The 18,900-nt window shown below is 39.1% G+C and overlaps 1 protein-coding gene across 16 annotated transcripts in view; it reads left to right on the top strand.

Moving 5' to 3' along the window:
* The window catches only part of lrrfip1a (leucine rich repeat (in FLII) interacting protein 1a), a 45,494-nt gene that overhangs the window by 9,885 nt on the left and 16,709 nt on the right, over positions 1-18,900 (top strand). For 12 of the 16 annotated variants that reach the window (XM_030427852.1, XM_030427853.1, XM_030427851.1 and 9 more), the window contains exons 2-6: positions 9,446-9,532; positions 15,971-15,988; positions 16,140-16,211; positions 17,751-17,792; positions 18,712-18,762. In XM_030427852.1, the coding sequence (XP_030283712.1) occupies positions 9,446-9,532; positions 15,971-15,988; positions 16,140-16,211; positions 17,751-17,792; positions 18,712-18,762 (270 nt within the window). Of the gene's footprint in view, positions 1-9,445; positions 9,533-12,275; positions 12,784-15,970; positions 15,989-16,139; positions 16,212-17,750; positions 17,793-18,711; positions 18,763-18,900 lie in introns of those variants that run through there. The other 4 variants (XM_030427849.1, XM_030427847.1, XM_030427850.1 and 1 more) reach the window with 3 other exon arrangements.

Below are 18,900 nucleotides of genomic sequence, written 5' to 3'. Positions count from 1 at the left end.
AATTTAGCTAGAAGTGTGAGCAAGGGCTGTTGAGGATTCATCTGAAAAGTTTGGAATATATTCCACCACTGTGAGGCCAGGAAAGAAAAGGGCCATGACCAAGATGAGCATCCACAAGGATGGTGTTGGGCAGAGGTTGGGGTTAGGGTTTGACCACAACTCTGAGGTATGAAGGAGCAATTCCTGTCACTGCCCTGCAGTCCTGGACTTGATGTGAGCGGCAACATGGAGCCAGCGCAGTAACTTGTGGGGAAAGAGGATTGAAGCACTCCTGTGACAAGTAAATAATAAAAATCTGTGGCATTCCCCTGAAGTCACGACCTGTCACTGTCTCCTTTACCAAACCTGTTTGCTGTGCCCATGAGCAAGGCATGCAACCCCTCCCTTACTCGGGTGTAACTGCCCAGAGGCAAGAAGTAAACAGAATATGTTTGAATATAGCATGAAGGAATAAATCTTTTGGATATAAACATGTCAAAGAAATTCCTCTCTGCAGCTGATCTCCTGTTATTCACTGCGGTGCTCACAGAGCTACATTGTGTAACTTCCCGTGAGGTATTGCTTACTCCCATCATGCTTCAGTCGCAGTGAGAGTTGCAACATAAACTCCTGGTGCCTGAAGCATGATGTTCAAGCCACAAGAAGCTTTCTATTACTTCCATGAGGAAAAACAATCAGGGCCCCATGTTGGACAACCAATTGGAAACATGTGGGTAACCTCAACCAAAATATCTCAAGTGATGGTCGTATACAGTATGAGACAGTGTTGTTGTGGTGGGACCCACGGCTTCTTGAGAAGAACAGCCCAGTATCATGTTTGTTGACTGAATGGTTGAGGGCTTATCTATAATCCAGTGTCTTGATTGTGAATAATATTGATGTGCTGGACATGAAACACTTTGTCGTTATGGGGAAAAGAGTTTGCCACTGTAATGTAGTCTTTCTGGTTACATTACATTTCTTCACTGTTCAAACCCAGCTGCCTCCCTTGTTTTATTTTTAGAAATGTAGATATGTTTGTTTTACTCCTGGCCTGATGTAGCCCCACATACTTTGCTGAGCTGCTAACCTGTTTGTTTGCAATGCTGAGAGCTCCACAGCTGTTCAATGTGTTTGTGGTGCAGCCTGAGGTTTAGTTGCATGGCTGAGTAAAAGGAGGCAGGAAGGAGTGTGTCTTTGAGTAACCAGCAGTTGAAGATGTTTTAATGAATGTGACGAGGAAGATGAGTCTGCATTGATCAGTGTGGATCTCTTAAATCACTGCGGCCTCAGCACACATACATGGGGTGGGTGTTCAAATATGAGGTGCATTTTTTCTTGTAGCATTGACGTCTATGCCATTGTTTAAATGTCCATTTTCAAATTATTGTTTAAAAATATATATGTATACCACAGTGTACTTACATAAAGTCCAGAACTTTACCCAGTGCATGTTACGGATTTTCTCAAAGAAAGTCATGTCTTAACTTTTGTTAAATTCATGAGACCTGGCAAAATCCCAAAGCTGTACTACAAATATGTTTTAAGGTCATTTTTTTAGTTTGGCCCTCTGAGCCAAATTCTTAGCATTTTTGTGAATATGAGCTAATTCTTCACTGGATTGAGTTGAAATTTGTCCTGAACACAAAAGGAGACACTAAGGAAACTTGGCAACATGTATTAATTCAAATACTTGTTGTTAAATGTTAACAGTAGCAGGAAGTCTTTTTTTTTTTACCAGAATGAAGAATCTGTCATTTGCAAAAATTGATTGTGTTGATATTTATTGCATTAGTATATAAAAAATGTGAAGATGTTATGTTACCATTTCATTGTTTATAAATCTTTGAAGAGACTTGTATTCCTTTTTCCCCCCCACAAGGTAAATTAAGTACGACATAAACTTGACACTCTGACGATTCCCTTTATCTTCATTAACTTGAAATCAATCCAAAGGACCACTTGTTCAAGTTCAGCAGTTAACTTCAACAACAGAAAATGTGGTACAGAAAATTGTCCATTCCAAAAGTTATTTATGACTAAAGCAAGAATCGTTCCACTGCTAGAGGTCAAAAGACTGTCTGGTTCCACTCTCTGCCAGACTGCACAGGGTAACCACCTGGAAAACAAAGCTATTATCACCAGACTTTCAAAATAAAACAGAGCAGTCACTAGGAACTGATAATCATAGATATCTACTTCCAAAATATTACAAATGCAATATAAGTGAGATTTTACACATTTTTATGAACTGTGGCATTAAGAAGCAAGTTTATGAACACTTGCTTCTTAATGCCTTTAAATTTCTGTTATACAAGTGAACTTAGATTATTTAATGTGAATTACGAAAACATCAAATAGACTGCATTTAGGCGCCTACACTGTAGTTTCTGTAGGTCTGTAGCTTTCTTTGTGAGCATATTCGAATCATTTTTTGCAACATTTTGTAAGGATTTGGAAACAAAGGCTCAATTTATCCGTTTCTGCTCCTTGTGCGAGTTAGACTTCCGTTCAGTTGACTCATGTCTGTGGCTACAGTGTTAGCGAAGTGTTGTAGCAGCCACTCCCTTTTAGGCAACATCTGTGAGGTTTATAAGGTTTTACAAAGAGGAAGGAAACTTTTTTTTTCCCTTACAGCTAGTCATCATAACCTTTAACTTAATACTGAATACTGTGTGTGTGTGTGATCCACTTAATGGTCCCACCTCATTTTATACACAGAAATCAGACCTATTTCTGTATGCTCCCTTTGTCCAGCCTGTCAGCACTCATCGCCATTAAAATACCCGTCCATTTTGGTTGCTGACGACTGGCATTCAGGGCGTGGGAATTCAGCTTGCTGGTAACAGAGTCTGACCAGGCTGGCATTTAGTTCTGGTGTCTATCTGAAGGCACACTGCCCTTAGAGATTGTCAGAGTAGACTCAAGGGATCAGACTGACAGAAGCCAGCTCTGTCCTTTGTGCTCACCTCAGTGTGGTGCACACACTGTTTAGTTTTCGATTTAAAACCACTATTAAAACCACTATGTGTAGATTTGTGTATGTGTTTTTAATAATTGTGACGAGATGAATTTTTGTATGCAGTTAATTTAATGAAGAATTAGGAAGCTTAAGCACTGTCTTTTGCCTCTTAGCATAGCTCTTGATGATAAAGTGCAAGTCAGGACTCGGAGGAAGGAGAACATAAATTATGTTACAAAATCTAGCTTTACACAATATGTTTGAAAGTAGCCTTCCCTTAAATTATCTTTTTTCCTGTTTTTAGCAGCATTTAAACCCTTTCAGATGTTATCTCTGTGTGACACATCATGTTACAGAATCCGTTTTTGTAATGATCTAGCACATTCTCTCTCAGGAGGACAGTCACCTCATTGAAATTGTGCTGAATTAGAGCAGTTTTTGATAGAACCCAGGACCATGTAGGTCATTATAAATAGCTGTAACGGAGGAGGAAGGAAAGATGTGTGATTTTGTATTTTGGCCTATTTAGATGCAACCTTCTGACTACAGGCTACAGTGTACACTTGCAGGTAAAACATGAATGGACATAAGGGTGTATTTTGATAACCGTAAGAAGGCACTTTTATAAAAGAATGAATTGTAATCCAAACCCAAAGCTAAAAGTTTTTAAAGTTACATATTGTTGATGAACTTTGACACATCGATGTAACTCAGATGGTGTCAGATAATTAAAAAAAGAGTGTAGACTAGAGCTGCAAGAATTAATCAGTTTTCAACTATTAGATGAATCACTATCTATTTTTATAATCGATAAATCAGTTTCAGTTATAAAAGAAAAAAACGGTCAAGTTTCTCTGATTCTAGCTTCTTGAATGTGAATATTTTCTGGTTTCTTTCCTTCTATGACAGTAAACTGAATATTCTTGGGTCATGTGCAGAACAAAACATTTGAGGACGACATCTTGGGCTTTGAATAACACTGATCAACATCTTTCACCTATTAATTAATCAATAATATAACAACAGATTAGTTGACAATGGAAATAATCATTAGTAGTGGCCCTAATGCTGAATGCTGACCTGTACAACGCCTTTTATTTATTGTGGTGTCACACATTTTCAGCCTCTTCTATCACATAATATACAAGAAGAAAACGCTCAATATTACTGTTAAAGATACTTTTTAAGATGACTGAATAGTAGCATTGGTTGTCAGGTGTGCAGATTACTGTTTTTGTCTGCTTTGAATACACAGTTTTCCTGACTGTTTGTACAAGTCAGCGTTTTTTTTAATTACCTTAAAGTGTGTTTTTTAGCCAACACAGCACTCCCACCCCATAAAAAGGGAGGCAGTAATGTGTAAATGATGAAATAATTCACACCTCTCTGTGTCAGGAGGGGTTTGAGGAGCTGCTACACTCAGACATTTAGTACTGAAATTACCAGTAAGGATGCTGACAGTTTACAAAATGGAAAGTTGTATAAAATGTTAAGGAGGCAGAAATGTATTTTTAAATTAAAGTAAACTGTTTCAGTCTCTGCTGGCTGTACATTATATGTTGTACTTATCATGCTGGGCTGCGGTCATGCACCAGTGACCATGACCGCTTCCTGTTACATATGACTGCCAAATCGTTCAAATTCAATATGCTGTATGTAATATACCTGTAATGTGTTGTTCCAAATTATACTATATTTGTTGGCGCTTGTTTAGACTTATGAAGGATTGGAAACTCAATCTCATTTGATACCTCTATTGAATTGACTTGCTCTCCATGCATTTCTGTGTGTCAGGCATTCCTTAATTTTCTATATTACCACACATAGCTACTTTTTCAATAATCAATGCAAGCAGTCATATAAATCTGAACTCTCTTTTTATTTAGAAAGTCATGAAATATTAATGTGTTGCCAGATGTCTACCTTCAAAATACTAGGTGTTTCCAACATCTCCCAACATATAAGTAATGTTAGCCTAATTTTTGTCCATAATTCAATACAAGAGAGTGATATTTTTGCGAAGGAGTTGCATGTTTGCAACGTTTTGCTTAATTGTTCAATCTAGGCCAGAAATCTTATGATCTAGAAATTTCCACCTGCGGTGTCGGTGCAAAACGATATTTAATATAACTTAACCTGGTCCAAATAAGTTGCCTGCAGTAAAGACTAAATATTGTGCTGTATTTCTACACACAGTCCCTCTCACACAATTCTCTGTATATCTGGACAAACTTTCTTGGCCATAATGTTAAGTCATGTCAAAGTTTCTTCTAACAGCGGATTTGTTGGATTTGTTTGAATCAGCTTGCTGTTATAAATTGTGCTTAACCGCATCCGGATAATTCAGAACATGTCAAGTAAGTTGTCATTCACAGGAAGGTCTAATTCAGTATGATATCATTGTGTGCATGTCCTGGCACTCATTGTATTGTGTTGTGTTGCATTGTATGTGGCACTATGGTACCCACCCATCTGACACCACAATTTATAAACGGCTGTAAAGAATATGTGCCAGTTGTTTCCACCCCTGGCTGATTGTAATGTCTGTCTTTTCTCTCGCCGTCCTTCTGAATGAAGTCATTAAAACATTTTGATTATACTGATGTCATATTACTCCTCTGATGCGGCAACTTTGTCACCTCATCCAGAGTTCAGGGAAGATTAGTTTGAGAAGAGGGATCCTGAACACATTGGGTTCAACACAGTAACAGCATTAGATTTTAAGAGCCTCTTTTATGTGTGTTTGAAAGCCACGGGCACAAATTTGAAGAATCCCAAGGACAATGACCAATCACTGACTGAGAGGAAATGCCATTACAGCAGTCAGTGAGTGAGCTGCAGGGAGAACAGCAATCAGTGAGGACTATTTCTGGAACACCTCCTTCATCGCACAGTCGACTGTTATGAAGAGCTTTTTGTAACTTGCTTGATTAGTTATTTGAGTGTTTACTGAGGACAGCGCTCTCTTTTTAAGAATGTCCTGGTTCTCATTCACACACATCTCACTGCAGGGTAAAAAGCATCTCTACTGATGCAGCAACAAACCTGCTGTTCCAACATTTCAGGCCTCTGTCGGCCATTTATCTAACGCTGAAACACTTTAAAGCAGATCGAGGCAGATGGCCGTTACGTAAATCATCCTGCAGACTTCAGAGCTCACAACTTGAATCGTGCCTTGGTAACTTAAAGGTTGTCGACCACAACCATCATCACTATCGTGTGGAGTTAGATGCTGTCTAATTGTGATCACAGCCCACTTTGGTGCAGCTTGGCATAATAAAGATCTGCAATGCTTGTTAAATAATCGATTAGTTTATCAAAAGAAAGTTACTGCCAACTATTTTGTTAAGCAGTTCATCTTTCACTCAGTTTTTAGAAAAAAACAGCATTTGCTTGCCTCTTAAAGAAATGAGGATTTGCTGCTCCTATTCATCATTCAGGACAGTTTTGCTTTTGGTCTGTTGGCCAAACAAAGCAATGTGAAGACCTAAACTTGGGCTCTGGGAAATTGTGATGAGCATTTTTCACGATTTCTTGACATTTCGCAGACATGGTACAGCACAGAGACAAGTAATCATTTAATCATGAAAATAATCTGCAGATGAATCGATATTCCAAATTATCCTTAGTTGCAGCCCTGGAACGTAATTGTGATGTGAAGGGCTGAACTGCACAGGATGTGAACAGGACAAAGTGTACCAGTCAGCTACAATCAAGTGGTGGGGACAAACTCACCACACAGGAGAGCACACAGGGCTGCCAGCCCAACATCACACACATTTACATATTTAATAGAATATTGATCACATAACATGGAACATGTGGATGAAATAATTTCATATATATATTGTGTTTATCACTTTATGATATCAGTGAGAATTTCACCTACTGTATTATACTGAACTTATTAAGTGCATTTATAGTTTTTCATAGATAAATTGAGTTTGATGTGTGCGTGTGTGCAGGAAGATCAAACGTCTGAGACCTGCAGGGGCTCTGGTTCAGTTCCTGACAGCAGGGTCTCCAGTCTGGTAATATCATGTAACCAACACAGCTGGCAATGTTAATGGGTGGGAAGCTGGTGGGGGATGTTGTCCTGGTTTGTGGACTTCAGATGTTTGAACTGCCACAAGTAGTGTCATGATTCTCCAAGTCCACAAATCAATTTGACTTTCGATTTAAAAACATTTTCCAGCGCTGATGGCCTTTGCTATTGTTAGACTCCCATCTGGATTTGTAAAGATCATCAGATGGTTTTATGCCCTCACAACTGTCATGTACATTGATACATTCTTCTTTAAAAAGATTGGAGTATGTTAAACCAAATTTTGACTTTATTCTTGTGGCTTTTTTGCAGGTTCAGATTAGGCACATTCCAAATAATATTGACTGAAGAGAGTTCAACAAAAAAATACCAGCCCTTCTGTGATTCAGCAATAACCAAAAAAGGATAGAATTTCATTTTGTTATAAAGTTTGGTCTCAAATCTGTCCTGGGTAAATCCATCTTTCCAAGCAAATCAATAAAGGATCTCTGGCAGTTCAGCTCAGTTCATCTCCCACGAGTAAACCCTCTTTCTCAAAGAGATCAGTGAAGGATTGTAGCGGTCAGTTTTTGTCTTCGTTCACAAAGGATACAAATCCTTTGTGTCTGCAACTGTGGCTGCTGGCTATCAGTAAGCTAACTGCCTCGACCGAAGTCTTTTTGAAGGTTTTTTCCCCTCTTTTTAGATGTGATGGATGTGCACAAGTCAACTCATCCAGGGCCATCGCTGATAATGCCTTTCAATTTGATTTTCAAAATTGAAGGCTCATTTTGATAGATTTTTTATTCTGAATGGAAATCGTGACATCGCTGACAGGCAAAGTGGGGTTCCTGATGCAAACATGTCTTTAGTGTGAATACACACAGGGATCGTAACAATATTTACGTTCCAACAGGGATTTTTAGCCCAGGATTAGTTACTTATTAATTGAAATGAAAATGTGAAACCAGATCTGTTTTTCTGATAGAACGCGGGCAGAGGACATGCTACTAAATTCCCCAAAAGTTGTGTCAGCCTTTTCTTTCATCTGGTTTTTGTCCTGTATATGAAGGAAATTCCTTTAGCTACAGGAACATGTTCTACTTAGTCATTATTTTCCACTTGCCAGACACAGTGATAAAGATTTTAAAAGTATGTGAAAATGTTGAACTGAGTCATGACTGAAAGTTTCAGTGTGTGAACATGTTTTCTTTGAAGCCGACTCTTTTCTTTGTCTGTCTTTTCCTGTTACTTGGTCATGGTGACTGACAGTAGGGAAATGCATTAGTGCGATGATGGGAGGGCTTCAGTGACCCCGCCTAGAGGCGAACAGACTGCAACCACACAGTGCCTACCACAACGTTAGAGGAAGGAAATGCTTACACACACTCATACAGTACGCGCTCACAGAGAGGTCCTTTTAAGGAAAAGGCCCTGCTCTCCTCTGAGTGCTGAGTGGAGCAAAGGCAATGCCTTCAAACACAGAAATATAAATACATACACACATTTACACACTGTTGTGACTGCATGTCTGCAGGGGTCTGAAGATTTCTCACAAGACTGTGTATTTATTAATACGGTCCACTACAGCTATTCAGAGTTTAAAGGACACCTGATATCCTGTGTTTATAGACACGGCTAACACTGCTAATCCAGTCTACTGTGACAAGGAACATGATCTGTGAGGACTGAAAATGTTTTAGGTTCTCCAACTAAAGATTCAAAAGGATATGTTGATATAACGTAAGGCTGGAACAAACAGTTATTATTTTATTGTACGTTAATCTGTGATTATTTTGTGTTTATTGATTATTTGTTTGGTCTATAAAATGTCAGAAAATTGAGAAAAATGTCAATAAGTGGTTCCTAAAGCCCAAGATGTCATCCTCTAATGTCTTGTTTTGTCCACAACCTAATGATATTTAGTCCACTGTCATAGTTGAGGAAAGAAACAAGAAAATATTCATGTCACAGGTCTTGGAGTACTACTACATATGTGGAAGAAGTCGTATAGGGTGTTTTGTGGCTCCAGAGGAAGCTGCATGTAATCTGAAAAATTTCAGTTTATTAATTACATGCAGCTTCTTCTTTATACTACCTTTTTCCACACATGCAATAGTATTCCCGAGACCTTTAACCTAACCCTTATGTGTGAAATTGGTAGAGTTGGTCTTTAAAGAAGCTGCAATCCAAGAATTTAGATTTTATTCTTAAGAAACATTACTCAAAATCAATCAATTAATTTTTGTATATGACTATAAATCCCTGGGTCTTTAAAATAGGGTCATGTTGCTGAAACCTTTGGTGCATTCACTTCCCAAACATGTCTGGCAAATTTCACATGTCTCTGTCGAGGAACTGGACCTCGATTCACACGCCTGTACATTTATAGATGTGTAGATGTGTGTCACAGTATCCCAGCTACAATTTCTGCTGTTCTCACTTCTCTTTTTTCATTTGTTTCTTGATCTGTTTCTCAGGCCGAGGCCAGGCTAGCAGCCAAGAGGGCAGCCAGGGCAGAGGCCAGAGAGATCCGCATGAAGGAGCTGGAGAGACAACAGAAAGAGGTACAAGTCAAGATGCATTCATACATTTGAAACTATGAAGACAAGATGCACTGTTTGGATAACCATTAAAGAAATCATTGCTTGTTGTATGGCCTTGTGACACATGTTGGGTTTAGAGTTTTATTCAGGGATCACATAGAGTTTACGATTTCTTCGGTACTTTAATTAAGCCAAAACTCAAACATCTTAAGGTCATCATATTTTTAACGTTTGTAACACCGAGTGCTATTGTGTGCCACATGGCTTGTTTATGCATGACCCTTCACCAAGAGGATTTCCGCGGTCTTGTTGGTCCTCTGTTGGCGCTCTGGACCTGAAGCATTTCCTGTCAACATTGCTTTACGGTCCTAAGCTGGGACTCTTAAATCCTGTAGGTCATAGGTCGGAGGTGTAAACAGGGTGCAGCGCTGAGGAGCACTGCTGTTGATTTCCTCACAGTCTATTTGTTGTACACAGAAAGTTCAGAAAAAAGCCTGAAAAACATGGACAAGTTGATTCAGGATGAGCAGATAAAAGTCACTCCTCCTTATCAGTCAGTTCTGCAGGAAAATATCATTACCAACCAACTCTAGACCATGTGGGTTTCATTTTGAATAACTACAACTGCAGAACTTTATCTGAAAAACCTGAGTTTTACAGAGGCATTTCATTTTGAATGACCGGTTAGTCTAAGAGGCCATCTGAACATGGAATTTCTGCCATTAGGGCTCTCGCAATCAAAACAATCAAAACAAAAGATGTAGTTAATTACTGTTGGATCATGGGAGCTGTTGTCATTGTTAAATAACCACCATCGACTCAGGCAGGAAGTTCAGTCACATGAAGTCCTATGAAAGGCAACCAAATAAAACGCAGTGGCCCTTTGAATAACAGTATTTATTTTTCTGGTTTTAACATTATTGGAAACATTTGGAATAATGTTTGTATACAATGTAACAAAATATATATCAGAGATTTAGTCATATTTAGACATTTTATACCTTTAAAATAATGTGAACATATCTCGTTTAAAGGTGATGGAATATCACATGTGCAGCTCATCTTGTTTGTCTGGGCTAAAGTGAATTTGTGTTAAAGTTTTTGTTCCAACTACACAACAGTATCTTAACCACAGCCATCCATTGGTTTAGGAAACATTTAGCAAGTACAAGGTAGGTAATGAGCACATAAGGTAAAAAGATGAGAAAGCAGAGATATTTTGTTTGACAGTGCAGCTTCCAACTGTTTAGCACACAGTTTGCCAAAGCGATGAGATGAAAGTCCTAAAAGAGGGTTTGAACGTTTTCCAGTTAATCGCAGGCCAAACGGAAAAAATGTTCCAAGACTTTTGAGACTTCATGGAAACTTTTCAATTCACATTTGAGAGACTCTGAAGAAAAAACCCAAGGCACCCTGTCACGTCTGCTACTGTATGTTGGCGTATTTTAACCAGTTCTTAAAAACAAAATACAACAGTTATTGACATTCTGTTACCTGTGTTATACACGTGGATAAAGACGTTTATGATTTGGTTTCATCATGGTTTTTGGGTAGTCCTCCCTCTTTGGATAACTACATACAGTATGTAGTACAGCACTATTTATTTACTTCTCTGCTTGGCCACTGTGGCTGTTACCTGGAACCCTCCAGAAATGTCAAGATGGAGACCACAGAGGCTGATACCTCCAGTGTCAGCGTTTCACTCTGATTTGTGTTGAAGCAGGTGCACAGCTCAACAGTCTGTGTGTTACTGGAGTTTCTTTTTGTCTAGGTTAGCACCTCTGATCTGAACTGTGGGGAGTCCCACTTTCCCCAGCTCGCTATTTATAGCCTGGAGTAATCCCATACACACAAACAGACTTCTGCCCGTCACCTGTCGAAACAGAACTTATAAAGGTTGACTCATTTCTGAGTCCAGAGAGGATTGTAAATTTAACCCTGGGGACCTTCGACCTAAATCTCTTTCTCAACTTTCTCATGACGACCCCTCTGTGTAACCTAAAGATGTTTTTTGTTGTGTGGTTGGGACAAAAAATGTACAAACAAATTGTACCAATAAATAACTAAAGATAGAAAGTCAGTTTTTTATAAAGTTTGGTTTCTCTAATGTGTTTTAAGTAAACCCTTTTCCCAGACAAATCAATGTTTCAGACCCTGGTACCTCTGATACCAGTCAGTCGATCATCTTTGTGGAGAACTTTAAAGTGTTCAATTTTTAAGTTTAGTTTGTAAATTTAGTATTGAACTCGTGGCAACCCTAATATTGATATGTATTGCTTGAAATAAAATTGAGAAACACTTTGCTGATAAAATTTATTAAACAAATCCGGTTAATTAAATATCAGGAAAGTTAATGGTACTTCAATGTGTTTTTGCAAAAATAACATACGTCAAATACAAATATGAAGAAATCCTTCTCATGGATAATCAACAGCATCTACAACAATAATGAAAGTGTTACAATGATGAATAATAAAAGTGATAGCTACTATGCCTCAGGTATTGACCATACATCTCTGGCTGCATTTAATCTGACAACATATATGTTCACACATTTAAAAATAACCACTTGATATCCTACTGATCCAATTTACAGGAGAGATCTGCTGCTTGTTATTATAGCCATCCCTTCTCCCATTAAATTATAGTGGGATAATCACCATTTCAGCCCAATTATTCTGCAATCAAAACACAGGTGCTGAGCCCAAACAACAACAGTCTGCACGTGAACACACACATACACCAGTCATACTCACCGGATTAATGGTCATTGTTAAGCCGAGTCTGGTCGATGTGTGTTCGTGTATATGTGTGTCTGCGTGTGTGTGTGTGTGTCCCTTAAACCCTTTAGCCGAGATCTAAAGTAGCTTAGCAGGTTGCACTCCTTGGTTCAGCCTACAGTGGACCAGTTTTCGTTGTTGCGGTGTTGTGGACATGAGCGATGGGTCGCTGCGCTCACAGCCACCTCCGGGACTTTTGGATGTTTCCTCACACACTGAAGACAGGGCTTAAAGCTGGATTCTTAGCTGTGTAGCGGTGAACAAGAACCGTGTGGTCGCCTCTGTTGTTCTGAGCTCATTTCTCTGCGCTCCGTTCTGCTGTGATCCTGCCTACATGACCGCCCTTGGTCTTACCTGCTGACTGGTGAAGGATGCAACCTGTCCTGGCACCCTGAGGGCAGCAGGACGGCCGGGCGTCGGCTAGCAGGGAGGGGGCTGAGGGCTGCCCTCACCGGGCGCCCACAAACCCCTCCGATCAAGAAGGGGAACTTGGTGAGTTGGACAGAAAAGGTTCAAACATACGTAAGCTGATTGTGTAACTCATTTCATGAATGGGCTTATGACGGCGTCTGGCGCACCAGCTAATTGGGCGTCCAGACGCATAATAACAGATAAGTACGCAGACAGGATCCCTCTGGTCAGTTTGTGTTATTAATTATGAGTTTCTGTAAAATTATGTAATAACAATCAGTACTAATGGTCAGTATGAGTGGAAAAGACATATTGCGCTGTAGAATCATCCTGTAGGAGATGTCAGATGTGGAGAGGGATGAAAGGTCAGAGCTCATGTATTACAGGTACATGAAGAAACTTTGATTTAATTTGTGGGACCTTGAAAAATCCTAAAGCTGTACTCTAAAAGACTTAAAAGGTTATGAATTTCTGAAGTTTAGCCCTTTGAGCAATATTTCGGCATTTTCTAATCATTCGTATGTGCATTTAAACCTCAGCAGTTGCTTTTTTTCACTAGATTAGGTTGACATTTGTCCTAAACATCAAAGATACACTTTTTTTTAACCAGAATTGTGGTTCTGTGTAGTATTAATGTAGTTCTATCACATCTAGAAGTTAACATAAAAAACAGAGTGTCTTTCTAAATAAAGCTTCAGAGCTTAAAAAGCACACTTTCTGAGTTATTTTGACTGTTGATTTCTCCATGAAGGGTCATTTTACTTTCCTTGAAATAGGTTTATGTAAAAGTGTAAATATCAACTTATAATATGTTATATTACTCCATCATTTATTAAAAAAAAAGTTAGCTACCTTTCTGACTTTTCCCTGGATGTAATGTTACATTGTGTTACATAATGTTACAGTGGTCAGGAGCAAAAGACAGCCAGTAACTGCTCAGGGTTCAGAGAATAAAGGCAAACAGTGTGTTTCTTTTTCATTCTAGTAGTGGAAAAGAGGGGATACGTTATGCGGAAACAATGTGAAATTGGTGTATTACATTATTGTTGTACTTTAGACACTGTAATGTGTCCCTCAACTATTCATTATAGGCTATTTTAGAAAGTATGTGGCCTCTACAACTAGAGTAGAGGATGACTTCATGATTAGACGAGGTGCAGTCTGCAGTTAGAGGTCGCCAGCGTAAGGACGTGACCTCTCATCTTGACTGAACCTATAGATTAAGAGCATTGGACTAGTGAGGCCAAGAGGTTGTGCTCCAGTGATTGTTCAGGAGTGTTGTTGTTCCTAAAGGGATGCAGAGATCAGCTGCGAATCAATTTCTGAAAGCCAGAATTACAAAGCAGCCAATCCGTATATTGGGCAAGCACACAAGGGAGACAGTAGTAGTAAATCTGGATTAAAGTGCTGGACCGTTGTGATGGAAAGTGCAGCAGTCAGGGTGGGGTGTGCTTTCAATGTGTTGGATTGGATCAGATGTGGTGAGCTCAAAGTGCTCTTATATTTAAGTTAACAGCAAATGTGTTTGCCTTGTTATTAAAAGCAGCAAAGTGTCTATGAGAACAGCTCCGCCAGACAATACTTTGATTAACTTAACTTCAAGTAGCTGTCAGATTGATTCAAAATCAATTTTATTTATATAGGCCAAAATTACAATCACATTGCCTCAGTGGGCTTTACAGTCTGTACTGTGAACGACAGCCTCTGTCCTTATACCCTCGATTCAAGTGAGGAAAAACTTGTCATTAGTTGGGATATTACAGTTGAAGGGCAAATGAATGAAAAGACCAAAGAAAACATTATTCCATCTAACATAAATATACATTTGGGTAATTGGTTTATCTGTGTATCAAAAATGAAAACACTTGTAATTGGCCATAATGGATGTACTTCCGCAAACATTCCACATTTTAGAGAGAGGAGAACCGGCCTGCCTGGCTCGAGTCGTTGTTCCCACAACTTCAGACTGAACCGGGGAGGTTAATGGAAATGAGTTGACATATTGAGCAGCAGTCAGAATTCATTGAAGTGAAGTACCCCTGCTCAAGTTTACTCACAGTACTGATGAAGAAAGCTATACAGATCCAGATGTTTCTTTAGGTTTGTTGAATCATAGTGGAGTGTGTTAATATTGTGCAGGTTCCCCTTGTGCAGCTAAAAAACCTTGTACCTACCAAGCTATGGTCATAGGACCTCTGGGGGTGTCCTGTGGTGTGCGGCACCGGGACGTTTGTAGTCGATCCTTGGGGTCCTGTATGTTGGGGGCTGGGGCCTCCATGGATCGGACTTGTTCCAGCACGTCCCACAGATGCTCGATCAGATCAGGGTCTGGGAAATTTGAGGGCCTGGTCAATGCCTCGGGCTCTTTGTCATGTCCCTCGTGCTATTCCTGAGCAGTTTTTGTGGTGTGTCAGGGCATTAGGGGTCATCACCTGTCAGTGGTTTTAAAGTTGTGGCTGATATATCCATGATACGATTGGGTTCAGAGAGCTACTGCAGCTGAGGAGTGTCTGCTGTTGGGGTTACAACGAGATCTTGGATTGCATCTTTGAACAGGGTCTGGATAGCGTTTTGCTGATTTGCCTCTGATTTGAAGCTTTTGTCTGCAGTCTACAAAAATCCCTGCTAAAGCGCTGTTGTGTCTCCTCACAATAATCTAACTAGCTACAGATTGTAGTTTCATAATGCACACACTTGACATTGGTATCAATCTTTTCATCTATCTACAGGAAAATTACTTTGCAAAACGTTTCCCCGAAGTGTGGAATTATTTGTTAACAGGCAATTTAACAGGAGTATTGGATTCACTTTATTTGAACATGATCTCAGCTCATAGGCTCTGAACCAGGATGTGTGAGAGGCCAGTTTGTCACAAGACTCAGCTGTGTAGTCATGGCAACACAGACTTTAATGTGACTGTGTGGCAGTTGCACATTTTCTTCCACTGATACCAACCTAAAGGAACCATGGGAAACTACCTGGTGACCCAGGTCTTGTACAAATCTCCTTTGAACTTGTGTTGTTGGGTCAGTAACTGTTGGTCCTGCAGTGCAGCGGGGGACTGCACATTCCTGAGCTGCTCTCATTAGCAGAAACCTTCGTCTCTGCATGCTGTCTGTCCTCATCTGTCACTTACTGTAGTTAACTTTATGTTTTTGAGAGTTTAACTTCGTGTCTGTCTTCATCACATCTTATTTTTTATTTTACCTTCCTCTTTTCATGTTTGATATCCTCCAATCTTTCTCCTCTCCTTGGTGTTGGTGTGTAGATCTTTCAGGTGCAGAAGGTAGGCCTCCTCTTCCTCATTTCTACTTTGCATATCATTTAAATTATCATCGGTGTGTGTTTCAAACTGTGCTAAGGAGAATACTGGAAATCTTTATCTGTGCTCTGTTTCCCGAACTTTTATCTTGCCCTCATTTCCTGTCTTATCTTAGAAATATTATGGCTTGGACACCAAAGTAGACGACCGATCGGACAGCAAATGGGGAGATATTGAACAATGGATGGTACAGTTTCTGTGCTGTGGTGACACTAAAACACTAATGCATGTGTCTACTTGCTTCTGTACATGTTTGGAGGCTTTTATTTGTGTCTGTTTGGAAGCTTTTTCAGTTCTAGATAATTCCTGTTAAGCCTTTTTAGAAAATAACGGATTATGAGGAATCAAAGCTTGGCCATTAATGATAATCCACTTATTCAAAGGAGCTGGGTGCCCGTTTGGCTTTGAATCAGCGTGGCCATCTGCCCCGTTGGTGTGAGACTGCATGGGATTTACTGTTGAATTCATCACTTTAGTTACTTACTTTGATTTGCCTCAGACCATCAGAGACTTTCAAACACAGTGATGTAGATCCATAGTGAATGTGACTTGTAGTTCCACTAACCACAGTGTGTTTTTGTACTAAAGTATTGTACTTACTGTGTCTTGCAATTTGAGGTGACAGTGTTTGTGCAACATGGGTGTTTCACTGGTCTGCTGGATGGATTTGCTGGTTCACTGTGATGGTTTTAGGAACATGTGTGACTGATTCTGCGAATGAGTGTGTACTTTAATATCCAGTAAACTTGTAGATTTGTTGAATGGAGGACTCGAGGCAAAAGCACGTGATGTATCCTAGTCTTTGCTTTCGTGCCGTTCAGTTTATGTGGTGTCCAGTTTATTTACATGTGTTCATTGCTACCAAATATCAAATATGTTTGATTAATTGAAGTATATCACAACATCATTATCCTAAAGTCAAATTGAAATTATGTTTTTAGGGACTTTTAACAGTGTTTGTACGAAGTCTCTATATTGGCTATATTATCATGGTTAGAAAAATGCTTGACTTTGAATACACTCACACAATTTATTTTATTGTCAGCATAATCTTGGGTAGAGTTGCAACAATTAATTGAGTAGTTGTTCATTATTAGATTAATTGCCAGCTATTATAGTTATTGATTAATCATTTTAGACATTTTAAGGGAGCAAAGTCAAAATTCTCTTATTCCATCGTCTTAAATGTGAATATTTGTGGTTTATTTACTCATCTGTCACAGGAAACTGAACATGTTTGGGGTGTGTACAAAACAAACCATTTGAGGACGTCATCTTGGACTCTTTGTCACCATTTACTGATATTTTATAGAGCAAACAACTACTCAATCAAGGAAATAATTGACAATTAATCGCAATGAAAAAAATAGTTAAGATGGTGTTTCATCCACACAATCACTTATGAACATCAAAAATGAATCAACTTATTGTCATATTCATTTGTTTTCTGGAATTGAAATTAGCAAGGATTAAATGATCATGAATTTAACACTTAACAAATGTTAAAGCTTGTTTAAAACAAAGCTGTTTCAGCTGTAGTGAAAACATGCAAATTCTTCTTTAACTGGACATCGCTGGATCGGTGGAAAGACTGAGCACTGAAAGTCATTTTTTACCTTCCTCCTCCATCTGTCTCATTGATCTTTGACATCTCTCTCCTCCTCCTTCGTTATCTCCTCTCTTCTCCATCCTCACCCCTCCCCTCCCTCCCTCCTTCCTCATCCAGGAGGACAGTGAGAGATACTCACGTTCTTCACGGATACAAACGGTTTGTAGCCCTCCATCTGTTTCCATCTCTTCATGCCTTTCCTCTGTTACCTTGTCCTCCATCCTGCAGAACCACAGGGAGCAACTCGGTGTCTCGATTTAGCAGACCCCGTGCAAAAAATATATTTGGTGCATGTTATTTGGATCAAGCTAATATAAGAGACGGATCACTTTTCTGTGTAATCTGTTTTCTGATCTGTTCCTGTTTTAATTTGCTCTCGATGACATTAGTTTTCAATATTAACTCAACACCTTCTCCTTGTTTAGCCTTTGTCTTGGAGAGCTGCAGGGATTAGACAACTTACTAATTAGTCAATACCATAAATAAATAAATAAATAGGTAATTATGATTGCTATTTTGATAATGGATTATTTGTTAAAGTAATTTTTCATGCAAAAATGGCAGAATATTAGGTTTTCATCATATTAAATGTGAATATTTCCTGCCTTTTCTCTGTTTTATATCGTATTTAATTGAATATTATGGTGTTTCGGACTGATGATACAAGACATTTCAAAGAATTAACAATGAATCGATGAATCTAAAAATTGATTGATAGATAACTCTATAATCAAAATAATCTTGTACATTTTTATAAACCTATAAAGTTTTGTTTGAGAATGTGGCACCCAAAGCCCTGATGTCATATCGAGATGTGATGTGATTCTTTGTATTTGCTTTTGTGTTTTTACACTTTCGTTTTCACAAGAGAATATCTAGAGATGTGGTGTTTACTCAAGGTCACATAAAACCTCATGAGATGTGAGGAGAGAAAACACCAAACTGAACCATGTGTCACTGCGGCAGAATGCTTACTATCATTATCCAACGTTCGTGGTCATTGTTGACGTAAATCACACATTTTGACCATTTTCCACAACCCTAACCATCCATTTCACTCTCTCGCCCTCTCACGCAGCACTCAGACGACGATGAGCGGATGTCAGTGGGAAGCCGGGGCAGTGTCAGGGTCAGTATCACTCAAACAGCACATGCAATTAATCTCCAGAGACTTTCTTTAAAACACTTTTATTCTTGTTTACGACTCTCAAATACACAAATGAGTTTTGATCCACAAAGATGGACCTTGTTCCCTTGAACCTCTGGT

Source organism: Sparus aurata, chromosome 9 (assembly GCF_900880675.1).
Source record: "Sparus aurata chromosome 9, fSpaAur1.1, whole genome shotgun sequence".
Taxonomy (NCBI): Eukaryota; Metazoa; Chordata; class Actinopteri; order Spariformes; family Sparidae; genus Sparus; species Sparus aurata.
This window is presented reverse-complemented; position numbering and strand designations above follow the sequence as displayed.